The following is a 21,122-nucleotide window of genomic DNA, read 5'->3' as shown; positions in this document are numbered from 1 at the left end:
CCATGAAGGGAGTTCTGCAGAATGGTTAAGCCAGAGTCCCTTGAAATTTGGCATCATATCCTAGCAGGGGACACAGCAAAATGAATCTGTAGTGAGATGTAGGGAGAGTATGACTGGGTAAATGCCCTTCTTTTCTGTCTGTGCATTTGACCTCTGCGCTTTTCTTCCTTTCTCGCCAAGGTGTCTTTCAATATTTGGTTTTTGCTTGCTGTTTCTGCTTTCTGTTTCGCACAGAGGTTGGTCCTGATGAATATGCCTGTAGCAGAGGACATGACCGTCCATTTTACTTCCACACTTATGGCCCTGATCCGGACAGCTTTGGACATTAAGATTGCCAAAGGTCAGCTGAGGAAGGGAAGAAAGAAGGGAGGGAAGGATTCTGAAATAATCTGTGAGGGGTGATCCAAAAGCCACAATCCAGCCAACCAAGAATACAACAATGCAGTTACCAGGCAATCAAATATCAACAGTCCTGGTTTCATTTCTGAGACTCTGTAAACTATAATGCTTCTCCTTTGCTTAAGTTCACTATTGAAACCTCAGTGTCTGGTGTATGATAGGCATTCTGAAAATATTTATTGACACATTTAATGTGACAAATTTTATGTCTCACTTTCTTCCCATATGGAAGTATTGGAAGACTTCTGTAGCAGGTGCCATCATACAGGATGTAGCAATAATTTTCTCATCTTGATTGCTAACTCAGTGATCTAGGAGAGAAAGTATCTACTGCCTCCAGGCAGACCTCGAGCCTGCTCTTTCCTGCCTGATCCAAATCCTTTCGAAAGGTAGGGTAGTCAGACTATGGAGCTGGATCACTGGTTGGACTAAAGTGTGTATGAAGAGGCAAAGAGGGTTACTTATAGCTATCTTCATTCCCTTCTGGTGTATTGAGTTCTGGAGGAATTCTTAGAATCAATGAGGAAGTGGATCTTTGTCTCAGAGCCTCAGATCTTATATGCCCGAGTCACAAAAAAAAGATGGGAGCCCAAGTGCATTCTGCTTCCTCAGCAGAAAGAACTGGTATTGCAAGATCCACTGTCACTAAGTGCCAAGATTTCCTTTAGAATGTGAGGTGCCATGCTGATTCAGCTTCTGCCCCCTCCTATTCCCTCAGTCCTTGTTATTTCTGTTTCTATTCTGATTTGTTTAATAATAGTTCATCTTATTCTAGGTGGTGCAGACAGGCAGCAGCTAGACTCAGAGCTACAAAAGGAGACCCTAGCTATCTGGCCTCACCTGTCTCAGAAGATGTTGGATCTGCTGGTGCCCATGCCCAAAGGTGTGAGAGGTCTTCTCCTGAGTGTCCTTGTCAGTGTGGCCCATACTGTAGTACCAACACTCCATATTTTGGAGTACCCATAGTGATCAAGAAGATAAGGATTGGTTACTTTTATGTGTGTGTACGTGGTTTTAGGAAACAAATCCTACTTCTTAAATGCTTTTTTTCCTAACACTTTTAAAAGGTGGTTTCTTAAGTGGTTATTGTGGTTATAAGTAAAGGTATTTGGATAGAGAGCTCTATCATCTTATTCATGCATTAGGATAAAGCAACCACTAGATACCAATACCTACAATGGTGGGAAGGAATGCTTTCTCTTGCTATCACTGTGTAAGTATGCCTACTTGGTAAGGACAGATTTGGGAACTCAAGTGGATCCTCAGAGCCTAAGTAATTTAGATGAGCTACTGACAAAGTGGAAACAGCTTTTACCACAACAAAGTGGAAAGTGGATAACAAAAGCTAGTGAGGCGTCCCCATTCTCTTCCAACATGCCACATTTATGTTTCCAGCCTCTGACCTGACTGTGGGCAAAATCTATGCAGCAATGATGATCATGGACTACTATAAACAGAGTAAGGTGAAGAAGCAGAGGCAGCAGTTGGAAGAACAGGTGAAGACCCATGGCAGCGTATTGAGTGGGCGGGCATGTTGGGTTGGGAATGTGGCTTAGTATTAGAGTGCTTGCCTAGCATACATGAATCCCTGGGTTCAATTCCTCATACACAGAAAAAGCTGGAAGTGGTGCTTATGGCTCAAGTGGTAGAGTACTACTCTTGAGCAAAAGAAGTTCAGGGACAGTTTCCAGGCCCTGAAGTCAAGCCCCAGGACTGGCAAAAAAACAAAAACAACAACAACAAAAAAAAAACGTCATAAAGACTACCAAGGGACAAGCTATACATTTGTAAAGGGTTAATAGCCTGTGAGGGGGATAAGAGGTGTTGGGTCTAGTATTTTTCTAATGACATGGGATTAGAAACTTAGTGGGCCCTTAATGAGGAGTGAGGGGGGAGAGGGAAATGGGGACCAAGACATGAGAAAGAGTATCAATGTCGGTGAAGTAATGCACCTTCTATCTGGAAGGGTTACTTCTATTAATTACAATAAAAAGATATGGAAAAAAAAGAAATTTAGTGGGCCAAAGGTTCCAGTAGTCAAGACAGTCATGTTTCTATGCTGCTCTTATAAAATTGTATTTCACTCATACCAGGCAAAAAAAGTCATTGGGAATTCTTTTGTTCTGCACAGAAAAATGCACCCATGTTCCAGCGCATGGAGCCCTCATCACTACCCCAGGAAATCATTGCTAATGCTAAATCTCTGCCTTATCTGCAGCAGGACCCTGTTTCAGGCTTGTGAGTAGAACCAAAAGCTTCATGGCTTTTCTTCTTGTATTCTGTAACCATGTTACTTGTATGCCTGGAAAGTGATTGCTTACAAAGTACCCAGGAAATGATGAGCCAATTCTTTCCTGTGGTCAGATAGCTCAAAATGACTAATCGTGGAGGGCAAGAGAAAAACATGTTTGATGCCACTACCAGCTTCAGAGACAGTAATCACTGTGGTAGGAAAAGAGAGTTTAGACTCATGTTTTATACTAGCTGAAGGTCTATCAGAATAATCATCCTCAAATACTTGATTATCAGTTCTCAGTGGATCTAGTACCCTACTAGAAACTGTCTTAGTGGGTGCTAAGATTGCTGAGTATAGCAGAGAAAGATAGTCAGCTATACCCAAAGGACATATATTAGTATTATTACAAATTAATGGTGAAATAAGTTTCCAAAAGATATGTGGGTAGTAGGAAACAAAACTGAACTTTGAATCATGTTTAGACTTTTAAGTACCTTGTTAATAATCAAAAAAGACCTTTCAGGTGAAAAAAAAATGATGGCAGTTAAAAAAAACAACTACTAAAGAATCTTTCAGTTGTTGTGAGTTAACAAGCCTCAATTTTGTCATATTTTCTTATGACCTTGTCTTTCTACCATCAGCAAGTATGGACTGGCCCAGAAAGTATGAGCTCCTCTATTCAAAACATTCTTATGGTTGGATGCTGGTGGTTCACCCTTATGATCCTAGCTCTCAGGAGGCTGAGATCTGAAGGTTGCAGTTTAAGGCCCGCTCAGACAGAAATTACTATAAGATTTTTTTATCTCCAGTTGACCACAAGAAAACTGGAAGTGGAGCCGGGACTATCGTTGAGCAAAAAGAGCTCTGGGAAAGCTCCCAGACCTTCAGTTTAGGCCCTACAACCAAAAACAAAAAAATTGTTGAGGTTGGGTATAATACAGTCTTAGTGTTTAAAAAAACAGATTAATTAGTAAGTGAGTTAAGTGTCAGGAAAATGACATCCAGGGCTTAGCAATGAGACAGCATGCTTTTGTTTCTGATTACAGTATTAGACGTTTTTGGAAAACATTTTTCAGAAGGCACAGGGCAATATATTTGAAAAAGACAATGAAAGCGTTGCCTTATCTCCAGCAACAAAGAACATGGTCTTTGATATGATGAGGTAATAGGATGGGTAGTATTTTGACCTTTGAGAATAAATAGATGTACATTTCTTCTGTGCAAGGGATGGAAAATGGTGTGATTGGGGTAACAGGCTCTCCTTACTATCAGGGTTTTACTCTGCCTTTTATGAGTTCTTGCCCAAGAAGAATAACATTCCTTTGTCTCCAGATCTAGATCTCTGTTCAGTCTGTAACAGTTCGTGATACAAATGAACCCACATTGTGTGATCACTTTAGCACTGCCTGTATGTTCATTCCCTCATTGATTTTACTAATGGTTATTAAGAACCAATTTGGCCAAAGCAATGGTTCAGGAATTAGAAATCCAATTTTAGATCATAGTCCATATGTAAATAAATATAGAAAAAAAATAGAGACTGTTGGGGGTTAGTTCTTATGGAGACAAATCAAGAAGAAATATTACAAAAATGTTTCAGGTTCAAGTGCAAAATAGGCCCTTGCGATGTCATGTAAAGGAAGCTATTCACCTTGGTCGAAAGTTTTGAGGTAAGAGGGAATCTTTCTCAAAATACATGCAAATGTTGAATTGAAAGAGAAGGATTTTCAAGAGAGGAGGGAGAGAGAGACAGAAACAGAGGTTTAAAGTATCTAAGACTTGTGGGATGTTTAGAGAAAAAAGCTCAGAAGAGGTGGCAACTGCTGGGTTTAAAGAGCTACCACATAGGTACCGGGACTTACACTGTGAGGTAAAGATGTTAATATTTTAAATATAAGTAGCATTTTGTCCTTCACAGTAATTTGATCAAATTTTTGATTTTCAAAATTCATTGATGAATTCAATGTAAACTTAATGATTTGGGGGAGCAATTCTAGAGGCAATGTCATTTAATAGCTCAATATAATTGTATAAACTATTGGTGATGGACTTGGACTAATAGAATAGTAATGGGTAGAATTTGTTGACTGATTTCTTGCCTGAACAGAGAGGGAAATCAAGACGAACTATATGATATGTTTCTGGGTCTGAGGCTGAATATTGGTAACGTTCCTGAAATAAAGACAGCGGAGGAATTGCAGGCTGGTTATTTAGGACCATTTGTATTGTTAGAGACTTGCATTGTTCACACAGAGATCTGGAAACAGCCTGTTTTAAAGTCTTGATCATCATAATTAATTTACTAGCTATGTCCTTTGCCATACAAAAGCTCTGCAGTTTAATGCAGTCCCACTTATCCAGCCTTTCTCTGATTTGTTGTGATTCTTGGTCCTTATTAAGAAAGTTTCAACCTGTGCCAAGGAGGCCTAGTGTATCTCCTATTCCTTCCTGTAGAGTTTTCAGTGTGTCAGCTTTTACCTCCAGGTCTTTGATCCATTTGGAGTTAATTCTAGTGCAGGGTGACAAAGAAGGATCCAACTTTAGTTTTCTGCAGGTGCTTAACCAGTTCTGCCAGCACAACTTGTTGAAGAGGCTACCTTTCTTCCATTCTATGTTTTTGGCTCCTTTGTCAAAGATAGGTATGTGGTTTAATATCTGGGTCCTCAGTTCTATTCCATTGGTCTTCAGGCCTGTTCTTGTGCCAGGACCAAGCTGTTTTGATCATTATAGCTCTGTAATAGACTCTAAAGTTTGGTATTGAAATTCCTCCTGCGCTGATATTTCTGCTAAGAAGTGTTTTTGCTATACGGGGTCTTTTATTATTCCATATGAAATTTTGGATTGCCTCTTCTATTTTTTTAAAGAATGACAGTGGGATATTGATGGGTATTGCATTGAATTTGTAGATAGCCCTTGGCAAGATTGTCATTTTCACGATGTTGATTCTTCCAATCCAGGAGCATGGGAGGTTTTTCCATTTCCTTAGTTCTGCTTTAATTTCCTTTTTCAGGGTTTTAAAGTTTTCATCAAAAAGGTCCTTTACATTCTTAGTTAAGGTAATTCCTAGGTACTTTATTTTCTTTGAGGCTATTGTGAAAGGACTTTCTTTCCTGATTATTGCCTCGTTCCTCTCACTGTTGGCGTAAAGGAAGGCAGTTGATTTTTGCGGGTTAATTTTATACCCTGCTTCCCTTCCAAAGTTTTGAATCAGCTCAAGGAGCTTGGGAGTAGAGTCTATAGGATTTTTTAAATACAGAATCATGTCGTCTGCAAAGAGGGATACTTTTACTTCCTCTTCCCTATTTGGCTCCCCTTTATGCTTGCTTCTTGCCTTATTGCACTGGCTAGGAAATCTAATACTATGTTAAAGAGGAGTGGAGAGAGTGGGCATCCTTGTCTTGTTCCTGATTTTAGAGGGAATGGCTTTAGCTTTTCGCCATTAAGTATAATAATAGCTGTGGGTTTATTATGTTGAGGAATGTTCCATGGATTCCTAGTTTCTCCAGAGCTTTTAACATAAAGGGCTGTTGGATCTTGTCAAATGCCTTTTCTGCATCTAGTGAGACAAACATGTGATTTTTGTCCTTGCTTCTGTTGATGTGTTGAATTATATTGAGTTGTGTATGTTGAACCAGCTTTGCCTCCCTGTGATGAATCCAGTTTGATCATAGTGTATAATTTTTTTGATGAGTTGTTGTAGACGGTTGGCCAGTATTTTGTTGAGAAGTTTTGCATCGATGTTCATCAAAGAAATAGGTCTATAGCTCTTTCTTTGATGAATCTCTGTTTGGTTTGGGGATGAGGGTTATACTGGCTTCATAGAATGAGTTTGGTAAAGAATCTTTTCAATTTTGTTGAAGAGCTTGAGGAGTATTGATGTGAGCTCTATTTTGAAGACTTTATAGAATTCAGCTGTGAATCCATCTGGCCCGGGGCTTTTCTTAGGTGGAAGGTCTCTTATTCTCATTTCTATTTCACTGCTTGAAATAGGCCTGTTTAGTTGGGTTAGTTCTTCTTGGTTCAGTGTGGATATGTTAATATTGGCTAGGAATTCATCTATTTCTTCTAGATTCTCAAATTTGTTGGCGTAAAGGTTTGAGAAGTATTCCCTCATGATATTCTGGATCTTGGTAATTTCTGTCGTGATATTACCATTTTCATCTGTGATTTTGTTTATTTCGGTATGCTCGTTCAACCACTATGGAAAGCAGTATGGCAGTGCCTCAAAAGGCTAAACATAGAGCTCCCCTATGACCCAGCAATTCCACTACTTGGCATTTACCCAATCATCCAGAAACAAGGACATACTAAATCCATTAGCACAACAATGTTCATTGCAGCACTATTTACCATAGCAAAGATATGGTACCAACCCAGATGCCCCTCAGTTGACGATTGGACAGCAAGATGTGGTATTTATATACAATGGAATTCTATAGTGCCATCAGAAAGAACAACATCGCCCCATTTGTAAGGAAAAGGAAAGACTTAGAAAAATCATATTAAGTGAAGTAAGCCAGACTGAAAGGAGCTTAGGCTCAATGGTTTCCCTCATTTGTCATAATCAGTAGAAACCTTGGGCTCTACTAGCAGAGATTTGCAATAGAGCAAAACCTAGATACATAAAGCCATATAGTATGATGGTAATTGAAAGTACCTCTAGGATATAGAAACTTAAGCCATATAATGAATGATTGTTGTTCTTAAGGTACTATGTTATCTCTCATCTCTTTTGCTGTCCCTTGGTTATCTCATATTGTTACAGTATCTCATTTTGTTATCTGATATATTGGATATATTTGTATTTGGTTATTTGAAATTGGATAGGGAAGGGGGGAAAACAAGATGGGGGGGTGAGTAATGGGGACCAAGACATGTGAAAGAGTATCAATATAAGTGAATTAATGTACCTTCTATCTGGCAAATATCATGTAACCCTTTTATTAATTACAATAAAAAAATCAAAAAAAGAAAAGTAAAAATAAAAAGAAATAATATGGTCTGCAATACAAATCAGTATATTATGCTAGTCAATGTTAAAGTAAGTAATTGAGTTATACTTCTAGGAAAAACAAAATATAAATCTATAATACTGGAAAAAATAAAGTTTTGAGCAGAAGGAATGTAATGGGTTCTAGATTTTTATCCTAAAAAGATCCAGACAAGAGTTTTGTGCAAAATATTCAACTCTGGGAGGTTATAGAGTACTTCTAAGGATCCTATCAGTCTGTTTTATCTGGGAAAGAAATGTTTATAAGTAGAATTACATTTGGCTGGCTCACCATTCTTGAAGCTATGGAGCTTGAGAGTACGGTGTCTGCATTTGGTAAAGGCCTTTTTGGCAGTATACTGCAATACAGGGCATTTTTCAATGAGAGCTGGTATTCTGAGGTCTTTCTTCCTCTTCTTATGTCACTGATGCCATTAAATCGTTATTATTTTCCAGTTCTTTACATTGAAATACCATTAAACACATTTAGCAATGAAGTATGCAGTACATGAACATTTGGAGAACATACTCAAAACATAGGTCTTCTCCACCTATAGATTTTGCAATTACATGTTGGACAAAAAACAGGCCCATTCCTTAAAGTAGCAGCTCTGACTGTTCCCAGATGATTTTCAGGAGAGAGCACATGAAGGAAGGACTCACATTTAGGTTGGTCATTTAGCTATCAGTTGCTTTTATAACAGTTACAACTAGCTAAAGGTCAAGGCCTTGCTAACAGCAAGAGAACAGATTGGGTGATTTTTGAGTATTCATAGGTTTTTGAGTATTCATATATGCTCCTGTGCTACTAATTGAACAAGATTGCACCAATGGATTATTTTTAAGTGGCAATTCTTGTTAAAGCCTCTAATCTACCACTGGATACAATCATCAGCAGTAGAATCAACTGTGAAGAATGGCTCTGTCCAGAAAAGACTGACACAGAGAGATGCTGTTACTCAGCTCTATGGTCCACCATCTTTGACAGAGCCTCTCTAGGATTGGCCTCTGTGCTTTGTCTTATAATGTAGCTGTTCACTTTGCATTCTCAATGAGATCAAAGGTAGCTGTTACCATATTGGTGGCAGTAAGTAGCAATAGGTGCCAAATTATTAGGAAAGGTCAACTGCCTTTTTCTTCTTACTACTCCAGTGGGCTAGGGACACCAAATAGGATTAATATTAGCCTACTGTGACAGCTCTTTTTAGATTTAATTAAGACCACTTGTCCTTCCCTTATCATTTAAACTTATGTGGCTATCAACCTAGAGGTTTTTACTTTCTCAACCCAACTTCTGAAATCACCTGCTAGTACATGAATTACTAGATAGTGGAAACCACATTTATGGAATTAGATTGGATTGAGTTGTTTGGCTAGGGATGTTGGCGAAGTAGACTGTTACTGAGACTGGGGAATTTTTTTAAAAGACCATGCTTAATATTGAAACAGCTGTTCCCTACTTAAATGATGGTATTTTTCTCCATAATGGAAGACTCAACAGAAACAGGTTTACAATCTAGCACTGGTCTTCCATATGGCTGAGTGTGACAAATGATGTCATTTGTTACAGATCTGCTAGTCGCCAGCAGAATGATGAATGATTCTAAATATAGGGTGAAAACACTAGTTTCCCGTATTCTCTATACTTAAAATATACATTCTAGGATCAGCTACCTATAGAAAACACTATGCTCATAGAGCCACCAGGGGCGAAGGTCTTACCTGGGATGGGAATTGTTAGTGACACCATGGCTTCTCTGTATTTCATTATATCTGAATGTGACATTACTTTTCAGGAGTGGCCGGAGTGGATACCCTTCAATGAGTCCACTCTCCCCTCAAGAAATATTCCAGTTGGCTTGTATGGACCCGGCCGATGATGGACAATTCCAGGAACAACAGGCACTGGTGAATGAATGAGTTCTATGAACTCCAAAACACTTCACTTTCCTGACCCCAACTCTTGCTTCATAGGCATAATTCCTCAGAAAACCTTTTCTTGTCATCTAATCGATTACCCTAGCAGCTGCTCACCTTCAGTCCTTTCATAGATCCATCTCTAAGAGTATACCCTCTTCTAGTTTTACAATGTCATAGGTCCTTACCTTTGGAAGGGAGCTTACATTGATTGCTTCAGGCTGGGCTCTCATGTGTGTGAGCATGAAATGTAGGAATGAAAACCACATATAAACTCAGAAAGCTTTCTATCAAGCCAAGGTTTCAAGATAAATCCCTGAGAGTGGTCCCTACTGCTTGTAGGAACACAGCAGTATCCATATAAATCTTCGGTGATGCCCTTCTCTTTCGGCAGTCATGTAGTATTATAATGAGCTGTCTGCCAGGAGGGGCAGAAGATTCAATCACTTCTGCTCTGTGTAGTTTTAGGCAAATTAGCCCTTTTGGTCACTGTTTTCCAAGGCCAAATACATTTAAACAAGTCCTTCAAGTCATTTTCCCAAGCTGCAAATGAGTTTTTCCTTAACATGGGCGGTAAAATTTCTGAGAGGCCTAATGAGTCAAATTATAGCTTGAAGAATAGAGGGCCAATTAGATTTTGGCTTCACAAATCACTTTTTAGCTTTGTATTACAAAACCAGATAAACTTTACCATTATTCCTAGTTCAAGAGATGTGATCTTAAGTTCCCTCTCAGGCTTAATTGGGCTGTAGAGAAAAAGACAAAATCCAGCCTCTGTAAAGTAACCATCTTTGTAGACAGTGCTAAGTGAACCACATCGCTTTATGATTCATCTGTGGTTTTTGGTGCAGTTTTCTTTCTCTTCTGACCAGTCTCAGTACAGCTGTGATCTTACAGCTACCCTAAGTGAATAACCAAGCAAAGTAGAGCCTGCTTACAGGGTGCATGTATGATACTCGTCATATTGGGGCACGGGGTAGGGTGGCAAACTCTAGTTCAGTTAGGTGATTTGGTCTCCTGTGATTGCTGAGGTGAAATATAAATGATTGTGTTGGAGATAGCCAAGCCAGATGCTCATGTGCAGGAGTGATTGCTGAAGGATGTTCTTGGATCAATTCCCTGCCTTGTCTGTACAACTAAATTGGTAGGGATAGTTTCATTGCTAAAAGGGCCTCTCAACATTTTCAAGCTTGTCTTGTGGGGAAGAAGTATTGAATAACATGTCCTTTTTCCTTTCCTCCAGGAAGACTTTATTACTTCATCGTTTCTGTGGGTTCCCCCAGGAGCCATAGGGCCAGGACTTTTCGGATATGTGTTCATTTCATTGTCAGTGCTGGTGTCAGCCGTGCTACACGCTCACCACTGTGTATTTCTGCCTATCCCCTGGGGTCCCCACTCCACGTCCTGAGGCGTGGCTGTAATCCATGCATGTTCATATGGAGTGTGTCTCTGGCACTTGTAGACTGCGGTGTTGTTATAATGTCTGTTTAGAGTCAAAACTATGTGCCATGTATCGCATGTATTGCAGATGCTGTAACTGCCTCTAGTGTGCCCATCCCAGGTCGTAGGCACTTACCTTTGAGCACATACCCACATGTTTAGATCACCTGGTATAATCTCCAGACATCTAAAATGCTCTGATATCTCTTTGGTGAGTAGCTTATATGAATGACTCTAAGAGGCTCCATTCGTTCACACAGGAAAATAACAAAGGGAACTTAAATTTCTGGAAAATTCTTATCTAACCTTCTAAATTCTAATGTCTATAGTCCAGTAGATACTAATTCCATGATGCTGATTGACACTTTGACAAGTACAAATATTCATTAGTTTTTTTATTGATCACATGTTGATGTGATATTTTGATATGTTATTACAAGTTAGATCAGTTCTAATAACAGAAGTATTTTCATTATATTTCTATTGGGTGGCACTAGTTAATGCATTCCTGACAGATGGCTACCCACCACATTTTTGGATAGCTTTAATCATAAAAAGTTTTAGCTAAATGATATATTTTATAGCATAAGTAGTGAGTTTAAAAATGTTCCTTCAGATTGAAAGAACAAGCAGGCATCTGGTGAATGCCCGTAATCCCAGCTACATGGGAAGTGGAGGCAAGATAATCACAGTTTTGAGGCCAGAACTAAAGTACAAGAGGGACCTGAACAATAGCTAATGCAAATGTTGACAGCATGAAAGACCACGGCCCTGAACTCAAACTCTAGTATCATTTTTTAAAATCCCAACAGTTATAACTGTCAGAAACTATAACAAATCAAGAATGTTTATTCATAAAACTATTGTAGGAACCAGTACTTAGTACTAAAACAGCAACCATATTTGACAAGAAAAGGTAGCCTTGCTTCTCATCCCAGTCGAACCTTCTGTTTGGAACATCTGGTATACCACACATGAACATATACGACTAAGGCTTTAAATAAGTATCCTAGTCTCCTTTCTGAAAGCCATTCTTGAGGCAAAATCATCCACTGGCAATGAGAAGGAATGAGATGGAACCAAGTCCCACAAGCTTGGCTGTGTGTTTATTTCCAGGAGCCAGAGGTTAGTGAATTAAAAAGCGTGCAGTCCTCTAACCATGGCCTCTACCTTCCTTCGGACACCCAGGAGCATGCGGTATCTGGGAGGGCATCCTCTATGCCACGTCTGACTATGGATCCCCAGGTAAAAAACAAACACCACTTACCTTACGCAGTGGCTATATTAGGTGGGTTATGAAATACTTGGTTTTTTTTTTTCAAGTGATCCTTGGACTTGCACCTACCTGTACAAGCAAAATCTGGCTTATGGGTCTTCTCTGTAACACAGCCTATTCTTCCACTGTTTTAAGTGAACCCCTGACTACAAATAGGCTAGCTACAAAATGTAACATCCCTTCTTCTGGGGTAAGCATTCACAAGATTCAGCCAACCAACCAGGAGATATCCTTCAGGATTTTTCTCTGGCACATTGGCAGTTATGTAAACATGCAAGCTGTATGTGAGGATTGTCTTAACCAGTGCAGGCCACGCCTCATTTGTCTGTTTTCCTGGCTTCTTTTTTCCTGTCTGTCTGTCTTGCATCAGGTTATGACAGAGGCGTGAAGTTTTTGTGACTCTGTTTAACATCTGTGAGAAAACCAAATGCTAGAGCTTCAAGTGGAGCCAGGGCAGTGTGGTCTTAGTTGTGGTGCAGTTGCGAGGCTCTCATGTTCCATAGGCCCTTCTCTCATGAAGGAGAACAAACTCATAACAGTTGTAGTGTGTGTTTTTTAATTATTGCTCTCATCTATTTGGAAGTGCTCTGTGGGATGCTCACATGGTGCTGCTGCTTGCCTTTATCTTTGAAATCTCAGGTACTTTCATTCTTGAGCAACAAATGAAGACCCTGGGCCAGTTTCCATCACTGTTAGCATCAGAACACCTTTTCAAGCAGCTCTTTCAGCTAAGGTCTGAGTCTAGCAAAGAGGATTCGAGAGAGCTCATAGTTATAGTTCACAGTTCTCATCCCACTTCTAGTCTTTAAGATGCTTTTATCAATAATTAATCTAGACCTTTTATTATCTTTCTGGATGATCATATTTCTAGGTGGTGACAGACCCTAGCTCCATGAGACGTTCGTTTTCTACCATTCGCGATAAACGTTCAAATTCTTCCTGGTTGGAGGAATTCTCCATGGAGCGAAGCAGTGAAAATACGTACAAATCGCGCCGCCGGAGTTATCACTCCTCCCTGAGGCTGTCAGCCCATCGCTTGAACTCTGACTCAGGTGAGGGGATCCTTTCCACAGGCCACTGCCTAGATGCACTCCTATCTTGGTGCTCTTATTCCTGCAAATGCTTCAGATGACTGAAAACACCAGGGCTTAAGAAATTGAAGGCAGAATGTTTGCCATTAAAGGGGATTCCTATTTTCTGACTTAGCATTGGCTTACTTCAGGATATTTTCTTGATCCATTCATCCTCTGAGGGACCTATGGATTACTTTCATATCTTAGCTATGGTGAATAATATTTCAATGGACACTATTGTGCTACTGGCTTTAGTGCAGGCTGGTTTCTGGTCAAACTAGGTCATTATAAAGCTCTTTTGAGGTTTTTAAATAGCTTCTACAAAACTACTGGCATTTCTTAGGACTGTCTGTATCATTAGAAACTCCTATCTGATGGGGAGAAAGTTCCTAAACTTTAACCCCAACTTTACAACCTGGAATTATTTTGTGTATTTGAGTTTTAGAGAAATTTAGAAAACCATTAGTCTGATTCAACTTTTCTAGAAACACAAATCAAAATGGAAAAACACTGGCTTACTTTTTCCTCACCAAGGTCCCAGGGCCAGTGAGTGGCAGGATTGAGACTAGAACCAAGGTCCTTGATTTCAGTCTGGGCATTTTCTCCCTGGCTTTACACTAGATAATGTCATCCTTTCAACTATCCTCCTTTCTGGTGCCATCTTCTACACAAAATGCTGCACATACCTGTGTAAGATCTACAGAATTCCTGTGGTAAAGTATTAGCAAAGATGTGTTTATTGTATGTAGCATCAATGGAAACAGAAGAAGCATTCTTCAACATGTCTAGTGCTATCTTGCAAATGAGCATGTCTAGCTTTACTCTCCCACTTCCTCTTCACATCATTTTGATGTACTTAAAAGGTCAGAATTTTTCAGGCTACTATCACAACAGAACAATAAACATTTTCCACAGTTCCACCCAACCTATAATTAAGGTGACAACATACTCAGTGTCAAGGGGGGAGGCCTCTTCCAGAATAGAGATGAGTATCTGATATTCTTACTGGGTGAAGAGCAGAAAAAGAGGAAGCAAGCTGTGTCTTTGCATTCTTGTCCCATTCTCAGCACTTCACCCTAAGAGCTGGATTTCATTGAAAAGTTTGGGTGGTAAGACACAAAAACATAGCCCAACCTGGCAGGGATAGAGTGAGTCCTTATATGTGTCATTTTCAATACCTAGAATGAGCAAATAGTCAATTGTTGTTGTTACGTCTCACAGGCCACAAGTCTGACAGTCACCGCTCAGTGGGCAGGGAGCGAGGACGATCAAAAGAGCGAAAGCATCTTCTATCCCCTGACGTCTCCCGCTGCAATTCTGAAGAGCGTGGGAACCAGGGTGACTGGGAATCCCCAGAGCGCCGGCAGTCCAGGTCACCCAGTGAAGGCCGGTCACAAACCCCCAACAGACAGGTGAGTATAGAGGACAAACTGAGCTGCTTCCAGTAGGGCTGGAAAGGGTGAGCTGCAGCATTAGAAACAGAACATGGGTCTCCATGTGTGCTCACACACTCAGATATGACTTTCCAAAAAATAGCTGGGACATACATGCAGTCTGAATTTGGAGATACAGGTAGTTCTCCAGCCACAAAAGGTCTGACCTTGGTATGATCCTGAGTATTTGTGGGAATAAATGGTGATTCATCTTAGAGCTATTTAACTACATTTACCTTCCATCAAACCCATCTCTCCTTCTATTTCTTCTGCTGAAAGCTCTGTTCCCAAGAAATATCAGTTATAACTCATATTTCATTATTACCTTTCCTTCCAAATCACACCTGTAACTCTACCCATGGCTCACGGAGCCAAAACAGGAGACCCATTTAACAGAAATTGTCAGCCAGAAATAATTAAAATTGAGTTGGCTAAAGGCAAATTTTGAGCCATGGATAGTAGATGGTAAGTTTACCTTGTAGAACAACGGCTTCAAACACTGTGGCGGAAGAGAATCACCTGTGGAAGCTCTCTTTCACTGCACATCAGTGGGACCTGAAGAACCCTAGTGAAATAAGACCCAGAGATCTACACTTGACATCACCTCTCTTCAGGAGATTGTAAGCAAGTGGTTCACAAGTCTCAAATCCTGGGGTTCATTTATCTGGCACCATGTGAGGCACCAATATATGAAGGATGAAATTAGCTTTCTTGAAAAACCCACTTGTCACAAAATGGCTTCCCAGATCAGCTCCAGAGCACTCCAGCCACCTCTTCACCAGGTGCTACTTGCTATATACCTAGAGCTTGCTGATGCTGGCTAATAGCTGTTCCAGGAACTTGTAACACAGCTGAGCAGCTATTAGAAAGGCACACTGTCAGGCCCACTGCATGTGTCCTTTACCAGATCCCCAGAAATTTGTCTGCACAGTATTAGTGGAGATACCCTGTTCTAAGTGGTATTGCTCCCTCTACCTCTTTTTGCCTGTGTGTCCCTAGGGATATAACTTGCAAGGCATTACCTGTCAAGTCCTCCAGGAGCCTTTAGGGATCTGAACAAGGCCTCTAGGAGTGGAGATCCTGCCACACCCGGTCTAACAACATGCCTTTTTTTTTTTTTCCTATGATACAGGGCACAGGTTCCCTGAGTGAGAGCTCCATCCCCTCTATCTCTGACACCAGCACCCCAAGACGAAGTCGTCGGCAGCTGCCACCTGTCCCACCAAAACCTCGGCCCCTCCTCTCCTATAGCTCCCTGATACGCCACACTGCTGGCAGCATCTCTCCACCAGCTGATGGAAGCGAGGGTGGATCCCCCCTGACCTCTCAAGCCCTAGAGAGCAACAATGCTTGTCTGACGGAGTCTTCCAACTCCCCACACCCCCAGCAGGGCCAGCACTCTTCCCCACAACACTACATCTCCGAGCCCTACCTGGCCCTGCACGAAGACTCCCATGCCTCAGACTGTGGCGAGGAGGAGACACTCACCTTTGAAGCAGCAGTGGCCACGAGCCTGGGCCGTTCCAACACCATCGGCTCAGCCCCACCCTTGCGGCACAGCTGGCAGATGCCCAATGGGCACTATCGGCGACGGAGGCGTGGGGGGCCCGGGCCCGGCATGATGTGTGGAGCTGTCAGTGACCTCCTGAGTGACACGGAAGAAGATGACAAATGCTAGAGGCTGCTCCCCCCTCCGATGCATGCTCTTCTCTCACAGGGAGAAAAAACAACAAAAAACAAGACCTAATTGGGAAGCCAGTGCGGTCCGGGGGGGAGGAAAAAGGAGAAGGAAGATGGAGAGATCGCCATGCATTATCAGAGAAGAGGAAGTAAAGTACAAATGGCAAAACCAGTCACACCCACCAAATTGCTTCATTTCCCCTTGCAAGATGGGCACTGCCATACGTTCTGCCTCTTTGCTGGGGAAAGCAAATACGGGAATATGGAGGGTTATTAATCCTAAGGGAGAAGGGACTGGAGGGTGGCCAGGCTTTACTGTTCCCTTCCCCACCTTTCTCTTTGTAAAGGAGGGGGTCATGCTGGTCTGCATCTACACTCATTGACCTGAGCAGCCTGGAAAATGTTTTTGGCTCTTCACTAAGAAATAGTGGGAAGGACAGGAGGCTCTTCTCTTACCAGCTCTTGCACCTCAGCCTGCACCACTCCCACCAGGGCATATAATAGCATCTCATGGGCTCTCCTGGGAGCTTGCTTCCTCCAAAGAGCAGGAGCTAAGTCCAGGGCATGGATGTCTAGGATAGAAAACAGGGAGGTCACAGTTCTCTGGCATCAGCAGCGAGGGCTGGTCTGGGTGAGAAAAGCCATAGCCAAGTAGCCCATACCAGGGAGATGAAGGCCAAAGACATCGAACTGGAGGTGCTGGTGGAGTCCTAGATTCTGAGGTCTGTCACCTTCTTAGTAGGTGCTGTGTTAGATAAGAGGACCCCTTAAGTACCCGCAGATAAGGGTGAAACTAACTCCAAGGGCCAGGGTAGCAGCCTAGTAGTTTATCCACAGTGTGAGAGCCATATGCTATTCCTCCCCAGGCTTGGCCCTTTATATGCTGATCATACGGGAATCGGGAAGGACTCAAGGCAGAACAAGCTTTAAAACAGCATAGAAGTAACTCAGTATCAGGGAGGGTGCTATGGCCATGCCAGCACATCCAGACTTTAGGTCAGTCATGCTTTTTAGCCTGGAAACAGTAAGGCCAGTGAGGAGCTGAGAATTAGCCTCCCCTGTATCTCCCTAGGAGGGGGGAATAGTCACATCCATATGAGCTACCCACAGCAAGTCATCCACACCTTTTCCCTTGACCAAGATGGAAAAGGCTTACTGGCAACTTCCCATGAAGAAAGACCCCTATAGGTAAGTGGCGGGCTGAGAGTCAGCTGATCATGCTTTGAAGTGGTCAGTAAGTAAATATACCTCAGCTTTGACCTGGGTTGCTCCTTCTGGCCCTGATGGGGACCCATTCACGCCAGATGTCTCCAGGGCCCAGGCTGGATTTCTATCCAGCTTTTGTTCTAGAGAAGGATGAAGACAGACAGCTTGGGCCAGTATGCCATGCCTAAGCTCCCTAAAACAGAAGCATTAAGAGAAGGAAGACCTTTCCCTGGCACACTGTCTTTAAAAGAAGTATGCCATTCCCTTAGGTTTCTTCCTAACACCATCACAGTGGATGTGCTTGGAAGGTAGTGTTGGTCAGGATTCTCTCTTTGGAGCCTGCCCTGAAAACTCAGTGGACAAATACTATTCATTTTCTTCCATACCAGGCAAAGTTCTCTGGGACTCTTCAGAAGGAGAAGTTCTTTTAGGCCCCCTACCCGCTGGTTGAGAGAAATAACTCATAGCAGCAGCATTAGCTCTGAAAAATCAAGTTCAACCACCTTTTTCTTCCAGCTGTTTATGGAGCTTCAGGACCCACGGTCATCCCCAAACCAAAGTGGTCCCAAACAGGAGACCAGTGAGGCAGACGCAAAGGCCTGATCCTCTTCTATCCTCATTTCTGTTCCCCTCACATGTGTGCTTGGGGACAGCTGGGGACATGAACGTGGTCCTAAAAGGCACTATCATTATGTAAGACTTGATTCTGGGCCTTGCATTGTTTTTAAGGTTTTCTCTGCTCGGCCTCATTTTATGCCAAAGTGCTGCTATGGGCTGCTTTGTGTGCAAAAATTGCTTTCCTCCACCTTGAATATGTAGCTTCCCTGGGAAGGCCTGGAACAGGAGGACTATTCTGAGCCAGTGAGTCTGTTAAGATGGTGATTCGAGAAAGCCAATCGCAGAGACACTTTGATGCCATTTCAACAGTATGCTGTTGGAAATCTTAGATGTTGGCTGGCAGAACACAAAATTCGCCTGCAAAGAACAGTATAAACACCAAATTTACTGTGCCAGAAGCCTTCCCTCACACTTGAACTCCTTGAAAATGCACAGTATGTCCTGTATAAAGTGCTTTAAAGTTGTAGAGTGCTACAGATATGGCCACCTGACTACCTGGTATTGCTAATAGTAGTCTATGTATAAACATTTCCTTTGTTCAACTTCCCCTGGCCAAGAAATTGGGTTTCTTTTCCCTCAGCCTACACTTACCCTTCTATTAAGACCAGAGGTGGGGTGGAGGGGGAGAATTGTTAAGTCACAAACTCATTATCATAATCATCTTGGTTATCCTGCTGCTCCTGAATAAATGTGAATACTAATCTTCCCCTGTAGCCAACCAAGACTTCCTCTCATAGGTATTTGATTCCGTTTCTTCTCTTTCCCTTGAAAAGAGGGTCTTCTAAGTCTCAAAACCAATACTTCCCTTTGCATCGAGCTACGAGTACATCTTGCGATACACCAGGATAGATTTGGGTACTGGAAATCCCCTCAGAAGACTTTTACATCAGATATCCACTTCTTCTCACTGATGTTAATCTTTACCATCTCCTCAATGTCAGAGAGGGAAGGTGGAAAATTAAGCAAGGCAAGGAAGTGGTATAACTGTGTTTTAGATATATCATTGGCATCTCCACACAGACTTGTACATCACCATCTTCCCTTCTGCAGAAGGAGAGAACTAGCTGACCTTCAGACATGGAAGAGGACTCTAGGCAAGATGCAATGTATGTAATAGAATCATCTGCCCACAAAGAGATGGTACCTTCTAGTATGCCCCAGACTCGACTACATGAGCCATCTACCACTGTTTATGCCCAGTGGGGAAGCTACACCACTTTAGGGCAAGAACCCATATTACACATACACACACACACACACACACACACACACACACACACACACACACACACACACATACTCCAATCTTCCCACCCAATGTCTTCCTTTCCTACCTCTACCCACTGTAGAGTCCTTACCATATGGTAAGCTGGAATGTCTTCTGATCTCCAATCACAGTCTTTTTTTTTTCTTTTTAGTTTCTGCATGTTAACATCAATCCAACTCTTGAGATGGTTAAATCACTCAATCCATGATTCTTCACTTCTTGTCTGTGCCATTGCTTTTTGGGAATGCTGCATTCTACTGAAATAGATTAATGAAGGTTACAGGTGATGTTCAACAAGATGAAATTAGACTTGAGGTGTGCCTGAAATATCCACATTACTCAATAAAGAAATTAGATGTCTTCTGGCCTGGTGGACCCAAATTTTCAAATCATTGTGACTTCAAAATATCTCAGATTTTATCTATATCTTATTACTGAAACCTGCTCTGGTTATTTTATTTTCAGATAGCAACAGACAAGTTGAAATTCTTTTTGTTACTCAGCTCAGCCATAATATTTAACTACAAGGTTGTGTATCTTTAGCAGAAGGGAGGATGCACATTGTTTCCTGCTTTGTAAAGCTTTTGTGAGATTTGAAAGTTAAGGAACATTCACTGTTATTTTCATTGTGTCAGTGTCTCATCTGTTAGGTGTTGAGACATCCCTTTCACCTCCCCTAATCCAAGGCTTGAGCCTAATATATGCCAAGATTCTCTATGAAGCAAGACATTTCCATGCCTTATCAAGGACTCTGCTCTTCTGGTCGTCTCACTCAGCCTGTCTGTCCTTCCTTCTTGGTTCCTAGAACCTTGAGCACTATAGGAGAAGCTGCAGATGGGATGCCTTTATCATGCCAGAAGGAAGGAATAAACAAAGAGCTCCTAAGGAATAAGTCAAGAGTTGAATAACCAATCTTTAAATATCTACACACTAGGATGCTTACCTAAACAAAAGCCAAACAAAATTAACTCAGGGGTTATGACCTAACTTTTCTATGTAGGTAATCAAAGAAAATCCTGCATTAAAAAGTACAGCCTGTACTAGTACCTTTTTATTATTTCTCTCCCAAATACATAATACAACCCAGCCATGTCTACCCCAAACAGAGCAAGCAGCTAATGGCCACAGATCAGCAAAGTTTTTGTTTTTGGATGCTGCAACATTCTAAGAGAAGATAGATGCCTATATAGGAGAGGATTGAGAAGAGAAAAGGCTACCATAGGTAGCTTGAATTGGTTTTGGTGGTTGTTTTGTCTTTTTGTGCTTCAAATTTCTATGGCATGTGCATTCCAAGAAGATGACATCATGCCTAGAAAAAACAGATTCCTCACTTATCCCATTCTGTCCAAAGGGGGGTTAGTATCTTGACCTAAATATAAAAGGAAACTTTATATTACATAGTAGTAATGGAGCTTATAATAGTTAGAGGCTTGAGTTAATTCTGAAAGTATGAAAGAGTTGAATGGATCAAGTAGGAAGAGGTAAAAGGGTTTATGTTTATTTTTATCTGGAGTTTTTGTTTGTTTTTAATAGGTCTGTTCTAGGATGGCAAAGGAGAATACATTTTTTCTTTGCAATGGTCTGAAT

The 21,122-nt window shown here is 41.5% G+C and overlaps 1 protein-coding gene across 1 annotated transcript in view; it reads left to right on the top strand.

Annotated features, from left to right (window-relative positions):
* Positions 1-17,622, top strand: part of Cacna1e (calcium voltage-gated channel subunit alpha1 E) — a 446,101-nt gene extending 428,479 nt beyond the window's left edge. Inside the window, exons 42-50 of the mRNA XM_090340308.1 lie at positions 235-340; positions 1,175-1,282; positions 1,795-1,895; positions 2,531-2,637; positions 9,422-9,533; positions 12,099-12,227; positions 13,130-13,310; positions 14,553-14,743; positions 15,897-17,622. Of these exons, the coding sequence (XP_090196434.1) occupies positions 235-340; positions 1,175-1,282; positions 1,795-1,895; positions 2,531-2,637; positions 9,422-9,533; positions 12,099-12,227; positions 13,130-13,310; positions 14,553-14,743; positions 15,897-16,442 (1,581 nt within the window). The 3' untranslated portion in view covers positions 16,443-17,622. The remainder of the gene's footprint in view (positions 1-234; positions 341-1,174; positions 1,283-1,794; positions 1,896-2,530; positions 2,638-9,421; positions 9,534-12,098; positions 12,228-13,129; positions 13,311-14,552; positions 14,744-15,896) is intronic.
* The last annotated feature ends 3,500 nt before the right edge of the window (positions 17,623-21,122 follow it).

Source organism: Megascapheus bottae, chromosome 10 (genome assembly GCF_031878675.1).
Source record: "Megascapheus bottae isolate mThoBot1 chromosome 10, mThoBot2.hap1, whole genome shotgun sequence".
Classification (NCBI taxonomy): Eukaryota; Metazoa; Chordata; class Mammalia; order Rodentia; family Geomyidae; genus Megascapheus; species Megascapheus bottae.
The sequence above is the reverse complement of the archived record's forward strand: the minus strand, read 5'-3'. Positions and strand labels throughout refer to the sequence as shown.